This window comes from Eulemur rufifrons, chromosome 5 (assembly GCF_041146395.1).
Source record: "Eulemur rufifrons isolate Redbay chromosome 5, OSU_ERuf_1, whole genome shotgun sequence".
Taxonomy (NCBI): domain Eukaryota; kingdom Metazoa; phylum Chordata; class Mammalia; order Primates; family Lemuridae; genus Eulemur; species Eulemur rufifrons.
The window spans coordinates 17,836,611-17,855,867 of record NC_090987.1 but is presented as its reverse complement, the minus strand read 5'-3'; the positions used below and the strand labels follow the sequence as shown (position 1 = coordinate 17,855,867).

Sequence of the window (19,257 nt, the reverse complement as noted above, 5' to 3'; positions counted from 1 at the left end):
GGACCAAAAGGATTGTTTCCTTTATTAAGCAAGGGTAGGAAATATAACTATTTGAGTGTTCAAGAGAATGACCACTGGGCATCTTAAAAATGAAACCAAACCAAGCAAACTTCATTAGGCTTTCTTCTGGATGAAATCCCCACCATTGTTATTCTAATTTAAAATGGTCTGCAGCATTAAGTAGGCAGTTTAGTTTGTTTTGACTCTCAAATACATCCTTGTATCGTTTTGCCATGACCTCTTTCATGCAGTTCCCAGGAGATCTGTACTTTTAGGGAACTCTTGAGTGCCCGAATTCCAGACCACAATTTTTGTGCCATAGGCTCCAAAGTTATTTCTACTTCTTTTTTGTCTTCTTCTGTTTTATCATCTACCTTCATCTCCTCATGCATTAAATCAGTCTAGTTGATTGATTCTTGGATGAAACAACTTTATAAAATTATTTCATATTAAGGTAGGTTGTACCAGTGGGCAAAATCTCTCCAAAAGGAACTAGTACTCTAAGAGAAAGAGAGAGGGGACCTAAATAGAAGCCAATGTAATGTATAATGGGACATTTCTTAGGGCTGTGCGAGAGATACCTCACAAGGGAGTCAGAGGCAGCCTGTAATTTTGAAAAGGGGCCCATTGGAGACATATCTATTATTTCTCAATAGATTCCATTTGCTTGGTCCATCTTTCCTAAAAACTAAGTCTAATGCAAGTTACTTAAAAGCAGTGAAGTGCCTTTATTCCAGAGCCATATATTCAAAATCTAATTGTCATAAAGAATACAAAAAGCTCAAAGTGCCAGCAAACCTCAAGGGTAATTTTATTAAAGAAAATTTAATCTTCATTTAACTTTGCCAAACTATGTATTCACAGCACTGAAAACTGTCATAACCTCCCTGTTTCAGAATAAGTGGATTATTTATTTGTGATAATGGGCACATGTGCTCATTAACATACTGTCATAAACAGCTGTGTTAAATGTATTATGTGTTCTGTGACATAAATAAGGTACTCAGCATGAGGTTGTATTTAAAATATAGGCCCAGGGAAGAACAAAAAAGCAATAAATGCTTTTTAATATAGTTGCCTGTTCTGGAATTCTAAATTTATTTCTACCTTATTAATGCTACTTGTATGAAAATGGTAGGTATTACTCTAGTGAAGTATCTTGACATTCAAGGACTTCTTTCTGCTTTTTCATCCTTAGTGTTTTTCAAGCCAGGTGTTCCCAGTGTGGTTTTCTTTTCTGGTAAAGGAAGAGATCATGTAGACACAGGGGAGGCCTCTCAGTCAGCTTAGAGCAGCGTTCATTTGATGGACACCCTCAACCCATTCTAGCTCTAACAGTTTTCAAACTGGTTGTTGAATTTAAAGATCATCTAATTCAACTTCCTCCTTTTGCAGATGAGGGAACTGAGGTTCTGAGGACTTAAAAGACCTGTCTGAATCACAGATCTTTGAGTAATAAAGCCACGACCTAGGGCTAGATATCCTAACTCCCAATCCAATATACTTTCCACTAGGAGAACAGGCTGTACGATAATTAGGTTGGCTACACAAAAAGGATCTGTGGAGAAAAGGAGCATATTTGCCAACGAGGGTACCAGGCTCGTGTCATTTGGTATCTTTATCAGTATCACTTAGAGTAGACTTAAATGCCCACTGTTATTTTACAATTTACATTAATTTGAGCAAAGTTCCAGATGCCTTTTTTGGGTGAGTGGCCAAGGTGGATAGAATGAGTGTATGTCAATGAGTGACACAGTTCACTGAGCAAAGTCACAAACTTCAAACATGAGATTTAGAAAAACTGAGTATACAGGAACAAGGCAAATAAAACCAGAGAGAAACAATGACGTGAGAAGCTAATCTGTTTTATCGTCACTGGAAAATGAAAAAACTAGAAATAGTTCTGTCTGTTGGGGCTAGTATAGGTTAATCCCTTATGAGAATATTGATTATATGCAATTTAGGTGCATGTCTTTTGAATGATAGAAAACTGGAATGTTTTTACAAAGTACAACTAAAAGTCTTCCCATTACAAAAAAATTAAATAAAAAAAAAATAAGAAAGCTTGCAAAGTTGAGGTTGCCGTCCTGAGAAAAATGAACGCTAAAACATAATTTAGGGGGTAATTTTGAAGAAATGAAATACTTCTACAAATAAGAAAGGGCTTTTATCAGAAAATGTTCATCTGTTCTGCATTTTCACACAAAGTGGTTCCAGAGAAAATGGGATTAAATGGCAGCAAGAACATTCAGTTAGAATCTTAAAAATGATTAAATATTGAAAACAAGATACCAAGGGATATTGTAGAATCTCTAGCCCCAAAGATTATTCAAAATGAAATTGGAAGTAATTTGACATGAATGACTTAGGTATACACCTGTCTGAGCTAGGGCGGCTGAACAACCCACCTCAAGACCTCTTCAAGTTCTTTAACAGCCAAATGCTCTATCAAATGCTACTGCCAGCCCCCCCCTCAAAGAATGTACTTTAATTATAATATATTTGCTTCATCCCCTCAAGATTCTTAAATGCCTTTCTATTCCTCCTGTTGATTCTTTATGTTCATTTATGTTTATGGGAAAAAAAATCCAACTCAGATTTCCAGGCTCATGAGAAACATTTGGATGAAAATTAAGACACTTCAGGGATTTGTGATCTTAGGCAGCTGTTTTATTGACTTGCTTCTGCAAGTGAGAATTACCTATTTTAAGACCCACCTGAGTTTTTATTCTAAATAACTTTGTTAACACTGTTCAGAGTTCATTTTTATTTTTATAAAAAGCAATTCTGAGTAGATTTAAAAAAAATTAATACCATAATCTGAATAAAGGGATAGAAACAGTCCCCTAAATTGTAGATACCACATTACTAAATACTGCTACTTTGAAATATCTAGTTTTATTTGGAAAATATTAGCTTTTCTCTGTCTCAATTTTTCAAATCCTGACTGATACGTAGTAATGGCCATGCCTACATTTATATGAGTTCTTAATTTCTCATAACATGACTTGTGGAGCCAATTGTTTCATTACTTTTGTTTACCTCAGCTGGGTACTTATCCGTGATTTTAAGTTTCTTTTATTCTTGGACATTTTTCAAAGCGCCTAGCTTTTCGGAGAAAGTTTGATAAAGAAAAGACAGGGAAATCTAAGCCTGAGATTTATTTGACTCTGCGAACACATTTCCGTGTGCTCTCTTGTTGCAGGTTTCCAAATTAAAGCTTTCACAGCACTGCGCTTCCTCTCAGAGCCTTCTGATGCCGTCACCATGCGGGGAGGAAACGTCCTCCTCGACTGCTCTGCTGAGTCCGACCAGGGAGTCCCCGTCATCAAGTGGAAGAAAGATGGCATCCATCTAGCCTTGGGAATGGATGAAAGGAAGCAGCAATTGTCGAATGGGTCTCTGTTGATACAAAACATATTTCATTCCAGACACCATAAACCAGATGAAGGACTTTACCAATGTGAGGCATCTTTAGGAGATTCTGGATCCATCATTAGTCGGACAGCAAAAGTCGCAGTAGCAGGTCAGTGGATTCTCCCTGCTCTTCCTCCTCCTTCTCCATCTCTTCTTCATTTTCCTTTTTTGGGGGGGAAGGGAGGGTAAGAAAATAATCTTTGCAAAAACAATGTAGATTTTAAAAATTTTTAGTGTTTAATTGACAAATAATTGTATATTTTGATGGGATACAGTGTCATGTTTTGATAAATGTATACATTGTAGGATGATTGTATCAAGCTAAGTAACATATTTATTACCTCACATGCTTATCATTTTTTTTGATGGGAATATTTAAAATGTACTCTTTTAGCAATTTTGAAATATACATTACATTATTATTAACTATGGTTATCATGCTATGAGGTAGATCTTAAAAGTGTATTTCTCCTTTCTAACTAAAACTCTGTACCCTTTGACCGACATCTCCCCATCCCCTCCACCTCACTCTCCCAAGCCTCTGGTAACCACCATTCTGCTCTCTACTTCTGTGCGGTTGACATTTTTAGACTCCACATGTGAGTGAGATCATGCAGTATTTTTCTGTCAGTGCCTGGCTTATTTCACTTAGTCTAACATCCTCCAGATTCATCTATGTTGTCACAGATAACAGCATTGTCTTCTTTTTAGTATAGTTGAAGAATATTCAATTATATATGTGTGTGTGTTTATATATATACATTTTTTTAATCCATTTATCCATTGATGGTCATTTAGGTTGATTCCATATTTTTGCTATTGTGAATAATGCGGTAGTGAACATGGGAGTATAGATATCTCTTCCACACACTAATTCCAATTCCTTTGTATATATATCCAGAAGTGGTATTGCTGCATCACATGGTAATTCTACGTTTAGTCTTATGAGGAACCTCCATACTGTTTTCCGTAATGGCTGTACTAATATACATTCCTACCAAAAATGTACATTTTTAAGAAAAAAAGGAAAGATGGAAAGAAATTCATGTTTATTCCCTCATGGTCTTGACTGTCTTTTCTCCTTAAATTAGCTTAGAAAACAGTAGGAAGAACTCAACCACCAGCATAGCATTATGAGATTTTAAAAAACAAGGCTGTTTCAAGTTAATTTATGCTTATGTCTAAGGGAGGAATTTTCATCAATAGAAAAATATTAGAAAAATAATTTCCTAATTAATTTCATTTTATAACTTCATTAATGTCAAACTTTTGCAGAGTCAATTTATTTTGCCTTCAGAGCAGTGAAGTTTATTTTAATTATAAATGGCATGACCTACAACATATAGATCTCAAGTGAGAAATAAAAATTTCCACTAGTGCTTCCAAATGTCTTGATGCTTGGTAACATGTTGGCTCAACAACTGTGTGGCAAGATGAACAGTTTTCCTTTTTATCTGGATACACGGAAGTCATGTAGACCCTGACAAAACAGAATTGAATATTCTGGAATCCATGATATCGCTATTTTCCCCCCACTATTCTGGTTAGAAGGCAGCTGTCATTATTTCTGTTGGCCCCTGCAATGTTAAGCCTGCAGGAAGAAGAATCAGATTTTTACTTGTTTCTATAATAACTTAACTAAAAAGTGGGCTGTGATTTTATCTTTTTAAGTTTTGGTATGGACCATAAAGCAAGGCAAATGGATCCAACCTGAAATAAATTTAACCTATCAAATGAGTAACCAGATTTGAAGGGCTACTTTCAATTTAATCTTTAGTTCTTTGTTTTAAACACACACACACACACAGACACACACACATAGACACACACACACACACACACATACACGCAAAGTAGGCTGTTTATTCATTTCTTTTTTTCTAGATCCCATTTATTTGTATAGTGTCATCCTGGAAAACTGATCAGAATGAGAACTCAGTTTTCAGCAGTAACAGCAACTGGGACAATCAGGCAGGACTACCACTCCCCCCTAGACTCTTCTAGTGATGGTTCCAGAAAATTGTAACCTGAAAGAGGAGATTTTGTCCAGTGGTACTATAAAGAATTTTATCTCATAGTTTTCCAATCAGTCCCCAGGTCCAGCTTCTTTTGTGGCTTCTTTTTCTCACTAAGGACTCTTTTGTAGACTGGCTGTTTTGTCCCTCCAAAATTTGTATGTTGAAATCCTAAGCCCCAATGGGAAGGTATTAGGATGTGGGGCCTTTGGGAGGTGATGAGGTCATGAGGGTGGAGCCCTTAGGAAGGCGATTAGTCCCCTTATAAAAGGGACCTCAGAGAGCACTCTCGCTCTTTCTACCATGCGAGGATAGAACATGAAGTCGGTGGTCTGCAGCCCAGAAAGGCCCTCACCAGAAACCACTCATGCTGGCACTGTGATCTCAGGCTTCCGGCCTCCAGAACTGTGAGAAATAAACATCTGTTGTTCATAGGCCACCTTATAGCAGCCCAACTGCTTTGTTATGGCAGCCTAAACTGACCCAGGCAGATTTTTTTATCTTCAGTTAAGCTAGATTTCACCCCATTAAACACGGCCTGGTGGGTAGGGTCCTCAGCTGGCGGCAGAGTGGCCGATAATTCTGGTTTACCCTGGACTGACCTGCATTTAGCACTTCAAAGTCTCATGTCCTGGGAAGCCTCTCAGTGCCAGGTAAAAACGAGGATGGTCATTCCTGATCATGAAAACCAAGGCTATAGGCTACCTGGACCTTAGAGTGATACATGAAATTTGATCGATGAGGACAGAGTATAGAGAGGACTGAAAGTTAATTATGATTGATTGAGAGGAGCCGGTGGAATATGTGCTGTGGATTAGGCAAAAGTTGCTTTCCCAGAACGCTCCAAATGAAGTGGAAAGGGTACAACTTGACCTTCTGTCATTAGAAAATTTCTGGCCTTGCAGATCTCACCTGTCAGGTGTCCACAATAACCACAGTAGTCCCGCAGATTGGAGTGAATCTGGCTGGCACTTTGATGCCTTACTATGAGAGGCAGCTGCATACGCACTGTTAATGAAAATGGCCTAATATGTTGCAGTTTCAGTTTTCCTGCAATCTAGCTTCACTTTTACGTGTTCTATCTTTCAATGCTGAAGTGAAGAACGATTCCTTCTCTGTGAGATATTAAAATAAAGTGGCTTGGACTTTAGTATTCTGTACAAGGATAGGCTCACAGATTCAGTCACTGAGTTACAATCTAATATTAGATTGTATCATTTCAAGGCAATAAGGCTGTTCACAGCATTTTAAACACTTACCATGCTGTTTGGCAACACAGAATACATCAATGTTATGTCTGCTGAGGTTAAGATTGCCAAACCACTAGAATTCACAAGGGGCATATATCTTCCTTGTAATAAAGACCATGGACCTGATTTAATCTCATTTTTAAAGCATTAGAGTCAATAAACCAGTCACCACTAAAAGTTAACAGTTGGCTTTGCTTGGCAGAAAAAAAAATCTCTTCTGTACCCTCAGGTGCAATGTAGAGCCCATTTAATATAATGCCCCTCTTCCATTTTTGCTTTTTCAAAGTGTCTTTTGATCAAAAGAAGTGTGGCAAATGAAATCTGTCTTTTATCAGTCAGCACATTTTATGCAATGATCTCGCCATGCACCATTCATCCTATTTTCTAGTAACTTCTCAAGTGCTCTTTAAACCCTGAGTGCACACTTGCCTGGAGAGTAAGAAAGATAAACGAAGGGCTACCATCCCATCCAACATCTTGTTAAAAGTTGCAGTGTAAAAAGCTACTGACAATTGGTATTTCTGGTTACTTTGAGTTCTATCAGTAAAGAACGCTTGGGCTATTAAATCTCCATCTGAAAGCGACTTGACCATCCTGGGGGAGACTTGGGGATTTTATTTTTACCCAATTAGCTCTGATCTAACATGCTAGACTTTTTCTCTTCTGCATATTCCTCTATTTAGCCCTCTAGACTGAGAACAGCTTGAGGAGAGAAACAGAGCTGGACATTATTTATCTACAAAGCTTCTCCTATCACCTCCTCCACTCTGTAACTAGCAAAGCGTCCGTCCTGTCATATTTAGTAGTAGACAGTTGTCTTACCAACGAAGACATGGAGCTTTGTGCCATATATGGAGAGCTTTCAGCTGTTGTTACCTTCCTCTACCCCTCTGCTTCTTCTCTTCCCCCCACCCCCCGTCTTCTTCCTCTTCTTCCTTCTTCTCCTCTTCTTCCTTCTTCTTTGTTGGACTAGAGCAGATTAAATTTACCTATATATGTACATATATAAACATATTCTTGATGGACTGAATTCTAATAATTTGCTTTATGTCACAATAGTCTATGCATTAATTAACTATAAACGACTTTGGGATTAGAAAAACGGGCTGTGCTGGAATATTCATATACCACTTAAAAAGAAAATGTGTTATTTCTTCTTTTCTTCCCTAACTTTTTATGTCAAGATGAACTTGCATCTGGCCAAGCACATCTCTGCTACTCCAGATGTTGCCAGCTATCTGAGCCTCTGGATTTTCTTCTGTTCAACAGATGTAATAATAACCTATCTTCTAAGCCTGTGGTGACTTTTAAGTAACATCTAGGATATGAAGCTCTAGTGCAAAGTAAATTTTTATTCAAGCATAGCAGTAGTATAAATAGACCTAAATGTCATCATTATTGTGTCATTGAAATTATTATATTAGGAACTTATGACTTTCAATATTCCCATGTGATAATGCAAGACTTTTTTTCGGGGTGGGGGGAATGAAATATAGGCAACAAATCCTGAGCCTCATATATTAAAATCTTGGATCAGATATCTGTCTTTGCAATCTGTGAACATAAACTGGCATGCCTGAATTGGGTCTTCAAAAAGTTTAATCCATGCAGTTTTTTGGCAAGCAGTGCCAAAATCTGTCTGACTAAAAGAAATATTTTTTGACCAATGTTGATCTACCATTACGTCAATGCAGCCAATTCAGTTTGTACTGACCAGACCCGGAGTTCTAGATGGAGCAGGTACTGCAATCATTTCAGGAACAGAGGGTAGGCACTCTTCTCCACCTCCTTCATGCCCTTTCAACTGAAAAAGGTTCCCTGAAACTGGCTCATGAGAGTTAGCTGGTCTAGACTGAGAGTTTGACCACAAACGCCCACTTCCTACAGGGGAAAAATTAATTCCAGTATGTAAGATGACCAGATAACAACAGAGCTTCTGTGAATGATCACAAAAGTCCCATCTTATTTTATTTTTTCTGATACAACTATGACCACCTGTCTACCCATCCACACACCTACCCACCCACACAGCTACTTGCTATTCACTTGCCCTGCAGGCTCTGAGCAAGCACAGTTGGAACCTAAATGATATCTTTGGTTTTTTTTTTTTTTTTTTTTTCCAGAATGTTATGGGAGTACAAATATTTTGGATACAGACAATGCCTTTGCCTCACCCTAGACAGGGTTACAAGCATGCCCATCCCCCATAGAGTGTGCTCGGCATCCATTTGTTGTGGGTTTGCCCTCCTCTACCATCCCCCTCCCACCTGACCTGCACCCAGTGAGTATTACTACCATGTGAACACCTCAGTGTTGATCAGTTGGTACCAATTTGATGGCAAGTACATGTGGTGCTTGTTTTTCCATTCTTGTGATACCTCACTTCGAAGGATGGGCTCAAGCTCTATTCAGGATAATATAAGAGGTGCCAGTTCACCATTGTTTTTTGTAGTTGAGTAGTATTCCATGGTACACATATACAACATTTTATTAATCCACTCATGTATCAATGGGCACTTGGGTTGTTTCCACATCTTTGCAATTTTGAATTGTGCTGCCATAAACATTGGAGTGCAGATGTCTTTATTATAGAATGTCTTTTGTTCCTTTGGGTAGATGCCTAGTAGTAGGATTGCTGGATCAAATAGTATTTCTATTTTTAGCTCTTTGAGATATCTCCAAATAACTTTCCACAGGGCTTATACTAATTTGCAGTCCCACCAGCGGTGTATGAGTGTTCCAATATCTCCATATCCACACCAGCATTTGTTGTTTTGGGACTTTTTGATAAAGGCCATTCTCACTGGAGTTAGATGAGATCTCATTGTGGTTTTGATTTGCATTTCCCTAATGATTAGAGATGTTGAGCATTTTTTTTTATATGTTTGCTCACCATTATTATGTCTTCTTTTGAAAAGTTTCTGTTCATGTCCTTTGCCCGTTTATTGATGGGGTTGTTTAATTTCTTCTTGTTAATTTCTTAAGTTCTGTATAGATTCTTGTTATCAGCCCTTTATCGGATGTGTAGAATGCAAATATTTTCTCCCATTCTGTAGGTTGTTTATTTGGTCTAATGATAGTTTCCTTGGCTGAGCAAAAGCTTTTTAATTTGATCAGGTCCCATTTATTTATTTTTGTTGCTGCTATGATTGCTTTGGGAGCCTTCTTCATAAATTCTTTGCCTAGGCCCGTATCTGTAAGAGTTTTCCCAACATTTTCTTCTAGAATTCTTAACCTTTTACACGTTAGGTTTAAGTCAATTGTCCATTGTGAGTTGATTTTTGTGAAAGGTAAGAGATGGTTATCCAGTTTTTCCAGGATCATTTATTGAATAGAGATTCATTTCCCCAGTGTATTTTTTGTCTGCTTTGTCAAAGATGAGATGAGATAATGAGGATGGTTTTATATCTGGATTCTCAGTCCTGTTCCAAAGGCCTGTATCTCTGTTCTTGTGCCAGTACCATGCTGTTTTGGTGACTATAACCTTGTAGTAAAGCTTGAAGTCTGGTAGACTGATGCCTCCCAATTTGTTCTTTTTGCTTAAGATTGCTTTGGCTATACGAGGTCTTCTCTGGTTCCATATGAAGCATATAATTATTTTTTTCTAGATCTGTAAAGAATGATGATAGTATTTTCGTAGGGATTGCATTAATTCTGTAGATCATTTTAGATAGTATGGACATTTTCACAATGTTGATTCTGCCAGTCTATAGGCATGGTAGGGATGTCCATCTGTTTCCATCTTATATAGTTTCTTTTCTCAGTGTTTCGTAGTTCTCCCTATACATGTCTCTCACCTCCTTCATTAAATATATTCATAAATATTTAATTGTCTTTGCTATTGTGAAAGGTGTTGCATCTTTGATTTGATTTTCAGCTTGACTGTTATTGACGTACATGAATGCCACTGATTTATGTGCATTAATTTTGTATCCTGAAACTTTACTGAATTCATTTATCAATTCCAGGAGTCTCTTGGTTGAATCCTTGGGATTTGCTAGATATAATATCATATCGTCAGCAGAGTTTGACACCCGTAATTCCCTTCTTTTGTCTGATTGCTCTGACAAGGACGTACAGCACTATGTTAAATAGAAGTGGAGATAGTGGGCAACCTTGTCCAGTTACTGTTCGAAGTGGGAATGCTTTCAATTTTTGCCTGTTCAGTATGATATTAGCTGTGGTTTATCATATATGGCCTTAATAATTTTAAGATATGTCCCATCTATGCCTATTTAGTTAAGAGTTTTTATGATAAAGTGTGCTGAATTTTTTCAAATGCTTTTTCTGCATCTATTGAGAGAATCATATGGTCTTTGTTCTCACTTTTATTTATGTGGTGAATTGCATTTATAGATTTGCATATGTTGTACCAACCTTGCATATCTGGGATAAAGCCCACTTGGTCATGATGAATTATTTTTTTGAAGTGCTGTTGGATTCAGTTTGCTAAGATTTTGTTGAGAATTTTTGCATTTATATTCATGAGGGATATTGGTCTGTAGTTTTCTTTTTTCTTGTGTCCTTTCCTGGCTTTGCTATCAAGGTGATATTGGCTTCATAGAATGAGTGGGGAGGATACCATCCTTCTCAGTGTTGTGGAATAATTTCTGCAGTGTAGGTATGAGTTCTTCTTTGTAAGTTTGGTAAAATTCAGGTGTGAACCCATCTGGTCCAGGACTTCTTTTTGTTGGAAGATTTTTAATTGCTGCTTCAATTTCTGTACTTGTTATTGGTCTGTTCAGGAATTCTATTTCTTCCTGATTGAGCCTAGGAAGGTTGTGTGTTTTCTAGTATTCAAAGATGTTTTGTATTTCTGTGTTGTCTGTAGTGACCTCTCCTTTTTCATTTCTAATTGAATTTAGAGTCCTTTCCTTTCTAGTTCTTATCAATCTAGCAAGAGGGCTGTGACCCCAAGGGACTAAAGCAACACAAGAAGATGATTTCTACACCCCTGTAATTTTGCCCCAATTAACAAACCTAATTGCCTGACCCCTTGCCTGTCAAACTACCCTTAAAAACCCCTGTCTTTCAAATTCTCGGGGAGGTAGATTTGAGAAATTTCTCCCATCTCGGGCTTAACACTATACAGAATAAAGACACTTTCTTTCCCTGCTGTAAAACCTGCTGACTCAGCATATTGGCTTTTTGGGCATTGGGCAAATTAACCTCGTTGGGCAGCAACAAGACTGGAACTCAGATCATTTAAGTCTAGATGCACACTTATTCCTTTATCACTGTGTTTCTCAGTCTAAGGACTAGATATAAGGACATTGTAAAAAATTTCTCATTCAGTCAGTCATTTATTTTTAATCAATGAAACTCTCCAATGTATAAAGGAAAATAATAATAATTGATTACATTTATCCATTTAGTCTCTTGAAAATATCAACTCCTGTGGCAAAACACTATAATTTGGATTTCTTCTAAAAATGAGAAGATTTTGCTATCATAGGTATATATTCAATAAAGACATGTGGTAAATCTCTCCTAAAGAACAGAAAGCATATAATGTGAAAAATAAGCTCATAAATAGTCTTTCTAGGAATACACTTTTTTTTTGATCTTTGTAAGAGGTTTTACAATTCAGGCCAAGTTTGCATTTTTTTTCCCTGCTTCTTGAAAATCAAGAAAATAAAAGGCCAATTAAATTGTATTTCCTTAAGTTGTTATTTCATTCAGGGGCATATTTTTTTCTTCCTTATTACAATAGATGTTTCAAGATGCAAATTGTCACACTCTGCTTTTAAATAACACAGGCATTATAATTAAAATTCCCCTGTGTTTAAAAAAAAATAATTACTTACTTGAGGAGTTCTTTCAGTGAATTCTCTTCCAAAATGCCTCCCATTTAAATGAGTTATGAAATAATTAGTGAAAGCATATTATGGTGAGAGAAGCTGGAATGAAGCATTTTGTGAAATGATAGCCTGACCTTTGTGTTCTTACTTAAAAGAAAGCAGGAAAAAAAAAAAAAGAGCTTGTCTGAAGAGAAGGGAGAATAAACCACATTGCCTCGGGTCACTCAAATGTTATATGAAGGAAACAGCAAGAAAAATGTTCATATTCCTTCTCTCTACATGAGCAAATATAAGAATTTTGCCTAGAAGGTCAAGTTCATCCAAGAAGCAGCTTGGAAAATGTATCCCAGGGCCCCTGAATATTTTTAAAATTCTATTTGGGAAGGTTCAGTTACAGAGCAAAGCTTTTCATTTTACACTGATAGGATTGTTGTTTATTTTCAGATGATGAGCAGGAGAATAAATTGTTCTGACTCCATATTTCTTAATGATCCTAATTATCCTCATTTCGCTAATGTTTCTATTGTTTTGTGGTTAATACATGAGAGAGAAAGAAAATATAAGAAAGAAATGTGGTGTTTCAAGTAACTGCTGTATGTGTGCTAATCTTATCATTTTCCTTTAATTTTATTGACAAATAAAACTGAAATACAGTAATTACCAATATTGTCCCAATGCCTACTCCTCTACATCCCCCCGCCAACCTCAACTTAAAGAATTTCATTTTAAAGTGTAGGATTTTAGTTGGCTCCTTCTTATGTCAATTAATTCTGCAATAAAATTAAAATAGAAATGTATTCCTAAAAAAATATGCAGAGTGGAAAGACATCTTCTACATTATAAAAATTACAATAGGGAACTTGACAGGGCTTTTTATGGTAGAAACATCAACAAAATAACTTTTAAAAAAACCTTCCAACCTTTCATTTCCTTTTCTTTGTTATGAATTCTAATTCATGTGACAATGGAAATAGCTAATTATTCATTCCAAATTTAATCAGCATCTTAAGAGCACTGCTCTTTTATTCAACTCTTAAACTATCCAGAGTGCGATTTTGCTAGTACTGTAATGAAAATGAAGGAGTAATATCTAAAATAACTCAGTGATAGTAACCAAAAATTCTTTTCAATTTTAGAATGCCTCTTTGGAATACAAAAACTTAATTTTCTTGATAAATGTCAGGCTAACAAAGATTTAAATCATAGTAATAATGTAGAGAAGAACAAAGTAATATCTTTTCCTCACCCATCACAAGGATATAGCTGACACCTCTATGACGAAAGACAGATTAACAAGAGAAAAGCATGAGAAATTTATTTAACCAAAATTTTACGTGACAAGGATTCTTCAGAAATGAAGACCCAAAGAGTCAGGAAAAACTGTATTTTTATACTAAGTCTTATGAAAAAAGTGGATAGTTGTGAAGAGACATGAATGAATAAAAAGAGGTATGATCTAATGGTAATAAATTGGGGGAATTCAGCAAGGCTGTTTGTTCAGATTCTTTTCTGTGTCTGTATGATATCCCTCCCCTCTAAGTATGAGGCAAGACTCCTGTCATCTGAGGATCTTATGACCTACTTTTAGGGGAGATAGATCAGAGAATTTGTTTAGGGATAGCTTTCATACAGAAAGACTGGAGAAGCTCAGAGAGTGACTTCCAAGCTACCATATTTTGAGGTAACATGTCCTAACCCCATCATTAATAGATAGATTAGGTAACATTAAATTTCTGATTAAATAATGACTGATGATAACTTTAATAAAGTACTTTTATCTTTATGAATTTATCTCTTTACTGATTTTTTCCTATTATGTTATATCCATGGTAAAATTTATTATTTAAATTCAATATTGTATAAAGATTATTGAAGTAAGATATTTATATTAGATACGAAGTTTTTCTACAAAGTAAAGAGACATTCAAATCTACAGAGTATTCCAGAACTAAATAAATTAGTAAGAGGAAATCATGGAAAATTTCAGTGCATACAGTACCTAAATCATCTTAAACTTTTTCTGTCATGATCAGCAGTGTATATAGATAAAAGTATTGAATACAATTAGTGAACACAATTACTCTTCTCCCTTTAAGAAGTTATTGTTAATAGTCTAATTTTGTATTTATAATCTATATCTATATATCAAACAGTCTAATCCAATGTTCATTTCTCCTATGATTGTTAAATATGTCTATTATTTGGTAGAGATAAGAGATAGAATAAATCCATGAAGGAGCCACATAGTCCTGATGTAGCAAATAACTTGTTTTGGTCCTTAATCAATGAGTTTAGCAAAAAACAACAATAAAATAATGACGACATATATTTTGGATAGCAATTAAATAACAAGAGTAGGTCCCATATTTATCTCTTCCTTTCATGATATACTGGAAATGAACATACACACACACTCACATATATACACACTCCCACACACTCATTCACACACTGACACATAATCATACACACACTACAAACAGCAGTGACTCCCAGTGCTATAGCCCAAGAGTTCTTTGGAAACTTCCTATTAAAAGACAAAGCTTTAGCCCCAAAGGCGGGAGTATTTTCCACTGAAAATCCTGGTTTGCAAAAGTCCTGCAGCCTCTAAAGAGCAGTTCTTTTGTGCACATAATTCATCAAAGGTTCTTAACTGGGGCTTAGCTCTAAATGCAACTCAGGTATCTCTAATTGGACCACATAGAGCTTTGGGGTTCTAATTTCTGGAGGGCAGTTAAGCCCCAAGATTTGATTTCTCCGAGTAGCATTCCTGACTCAAAATCTCAATGGGCATGGGTCAGACAGTAATTGCATTTAAATAGTTTTGTAGATATCAATATATGTGGGATATGGGAATATGTGAGTGGATCTGTATTCTACTGTCTGCGTATTTGCCATTACAATGTCTAAGTGATTAGGCTTAGGCCATTTACATCTTAAATAGGTTACTCAGAGATATTTAGAAATAAATAGAGAACACAGACACACAGTCATTCACACACTTTTTAATTTAGATGACTCTCCCTGTCTAACTCTCCATTACTTAAACCTATTGATGACTACCACACTCATAAAATCAACTTTTTGATTTATAATGCTGTACTATTGTTCTATTACACACATTTTTAAAAATTGCTTTTTACCAAAAAAAAAAAAAAAAAATTAGTTTCATTGTAACCCTGAGGCTTTACCACCCTTAAAAATGCCTGCCCATTAGATTCATTTACTGAGATTTTACCTGGAACATTTCAACTTGAAGCCTATTTAAGAAAGTGTGTTAAAGGTTAATAAAGACTATATAGCTTCAACATTAAATTTCAGTGCTGGTTGATTTTATTGGATTGGATTTTTGTGGCCCCCTTGCAAGGGAATTCATCTCCAAAGGCTGGAACATGACATAAAAAATAATTAGTATTTCTTTGATGCAGGCACTAGTTCCAGGGGCATCATTGGTCTCACAGTACCTGGGACACCCATGAGCTAACATTGTGGCTACTTCCATTTAGATCCCAGCCCAGGAGGTACCTAGGTTTGGACGATGGAATTGCAGATAAAATAAATGTTCCTGTAGCCCAACCCTTTCCCTAATATACACTTTGCATATATCTAGGATTTGTCTGCTTATTTGTTTTTATTGAGAAATAGTTTGTATACCATAAAATTCATCCTTTAAAAGTATGTAATTCAGTTGTTATTAGAATATACATAAGGTTGTACAACCATCATCACTAATTCCAGAACATTTTCATCACTGACATTCCCCGCTCCTCTCATACCCTGGAAACACTCATCTACTTTCTGTCTTTATTGTTTGTTATTAACATAAATGAGATTATTTAATTATCTTATAAATATTATTCTGTGGCTTGTTTCATTCGCTTAATAATGTATCTTAGACATCTTTCTATATTTGTTCTTGCAAATCAGTCTCATACTTTTTAATTCCTGCATAGCATTTCATGATTTACCATTTATATATTGGTAGCTATTTTATTTGTTTCTAATTTGTTTTTTACTTTTTCTAATAATGTGTTAATGGACATTCTTGTATTTAGTGGATAGTCTTTTGCACATATCTTTGACAAGTTCTCTAAGACAAATGCCTAGCAATATATTCATAATTGCTGAGTCAAAGTGTTACCGAGAGCTTGGCATTTGTCCTCCGGGCCACTTCAGAATGAGAACAAGTGGTTTGAGAAGGAAAGAGAAGTTTATTACTTTTCCGGCAAAGGAGGAAAATGAGACTCTTGTCTCAAAAAATCCAAATTTCCTGAACATAAGCAGAAATACAGAGCTTTTAGCCGAAGACAAAGCCTGTGATCTCCCACACCTAGGAGGCCAGAGCCTGAACTGGGATGGCTGAGCTATCTTCTGTAACACAAAGCACAAAAGACATTCACTTAGCCTCCTGACCACCTGCCTGGGACAGGGATGCAGGGCCGGCTGCAGTTCCCAAAGGGAGTGGGGAAAGTTTTAAAGAGACAGAATATATATATATTTTTTCAGGCCATTCCCTCTGTTACAAAAGGATATGATCATTTTAATAGATACTGGTGTATTCAAAAGCATTTTGTTGGCCTGTACCTAAATATCAGAAGCCAGGATTTGTTTTACTGCCATTGACTGAGCAAATAGAGCTGGTGTTTCCTTAACTTAAAAACTTCACTGGAGTCTACTGCTTACTCCAGTAGGAATAGTGTGAAAAGAAAATCAAAGTCTCAGGGCCACCTACCAACTCCTTATGCAAAAGAGAAGGTAGAGGCCTCAGGCACCTGTGAAGAGTCATTCATTACAGAAATTCCTCGCTAACCTCCCACAAACAAGGACATGCAAATTGTACCTATGTCTAGCATCTAAAACTAAAGCCTACTCAATTGCTCTCTAATAATGAATTGCAAGTTTATCTTTACAGATAACAGAACTGACAAGACAGAACCAGACATTCTTACTCAGGGGCATCTGCATAATGGATGGTTCCTTCACTCCCTCTTTCCCTTCTAACATTCCCCTTATTTTATGTAAAATGTAGATTTCCTGGGCCTCACAAGAATGCAGCCACTTTACTTCATCATTCCCCATCCTCCCCTTTTTCCTTCTCTCTGTATGCCTTTAAATGCTGAAGGTTCCAACTTCCCCTTCAGAAAAACAGCCACAGCTGTCTGCAGTTTGTGTTTTTCCCAGGCACGTCCTCAAAATCTTGGCTTCATAAAACCTACATTGATTGAGATTTTTGCCTCAGTTATTTACTTGGGTCGACAGGAGTGATAAATTGACACTGTTAATGAACAGCCAGAAGCATTTGCCAGAGAAAATGTTACGTACAGCAACCTAGAGGACTGTATCTCCTTGGGATCCTAGAGTTCTCTTGCACTGATATGTGTTTCTCTTTCTTTCTGTGAAAGGAAGCTTTTGGTAGGTATCGCTCCATGAACTAACTGGGTTGAGGTTATCCTCCAGTGCAAACTAGAATTTCCCATGCTCTGTATATACTGTCAAAATGGCACTGGGTTATATTAGCACATCACAGAAGAATGAGAACTCTTTCTGGTGGCCTCAACACCCTTCAGGGTCTGACCCCTGCTTTCACCTCTAGCCTCATTTATAACCAAATCCATACTCATGCCTTCGGTTTTAACATCAGTTTGCTAAACAAGTGTATTCTGGTGTCCATGGCTTTGCACACTTTATTCTGTAGGTCTTACTTTCTCAGCCATCATACTAACTCTTGCCTTTTTTAAGACTCTGTTCTTGCAGCCCACCTTCAGGAATCTTTCACTGGACCTCTAGACCTGGGAGAGGCTCCATCCTCTTTGTGCTCACAGTAACCTGTGCTTCCCCTTCTCATAGTATGGAGCATATTTTATCCTTCTCATACTCCTAGAGACACACAACTCCTCCACTGGTCAATGACTTCATGAAGACATGGACCATGTTACATCTGTCTCAGCTTTCCTAGGTGGGCAGGCAGACTTTTTAGAACCTGGTTCATTTTATGGTGTAACATAGTGCTTAGGAGCATGGGCTTCAGAGCCTGCCAACCAGGACTTTGTAGCCTATCTCTAGCCATTCACTATTTCAGTCAACTTGGGCCATCTATGGAAATGTTCTGGGCCTAGTTTTTCAAATAAATGAGGCTGGGGCATAGTGTCAACTTTATAAGGTTGTTGTGAGTATTTCCAAGTAATGCTTAGCAGAGAGCCTGGAACATAGTAAGAGCTCAATAAATGAAGCCTTACGAAAAAAAGAGAATTAGGGTAATAGTAGAGATTCCCTAAGTTCCTTGTGGCAAATGGGGAGAGGGAAACCCGATGGAGAGCCCTCCTTTTCTCTGTGGGAACTACTGTCCTGTGCCCTGCTGCTCTGTGAGTATCTGGCCTGTTTCCTATGCAGAGTTTGCCCTTCCCTGTCCAGGTGGGCCCTGTGCAAACATGTGAGGTTATACGTGCCTCCTTAAAGCTCTCAGCACCAGTCCTATGGGATCAATACTTCTGCCTGAAGTAATCAGCATTATTAAAGTAATGACTATACTAGAAAGTACTTGCATAATATTCAGGGTTCTGATTTTATTCTTTGATGATATTGGAACACATCATTTAAATCTCATTTGGTAAAAGTCAGGTGTAAAGTTTATCATGGCTGTGAAGAGCTTTTTTTGTACCACAAAACTTGGGACTCTTTCATTTTCTCCTAGGAAGTCATGAGAACTGCCAATTGGCCGATTACCCCGGCTGGCTTTTAACATATCATGAAAGTAAATGGTTATTAAAGACATAA

The 19,257-nt window shown here is 36.9% G+C and overlaps 1 protein-coding gene across 1 annotated transcript in view; it reads left to right on the top strand.

Moving 5' to 3' along the window:
- The window catches only part of DCC (DCC netrin 1 receptor), a 1,008,052-nt gene that overhangs the window by 355,123 nt on the left and 633,672 nt on the right, over positions 1 to 19,257 (top strand). The window contains exon 2 of the mRNA XM_069467986.1: positions 3,206 to 3,526. Coding sequence (XP_069324087.1) covers positions 3,206 to 3,526 — 321 coding nt within the window. The remainder of the gene's footprint in view (positions 1 to 3,205; positions 3,527 to 19,257) is intronic.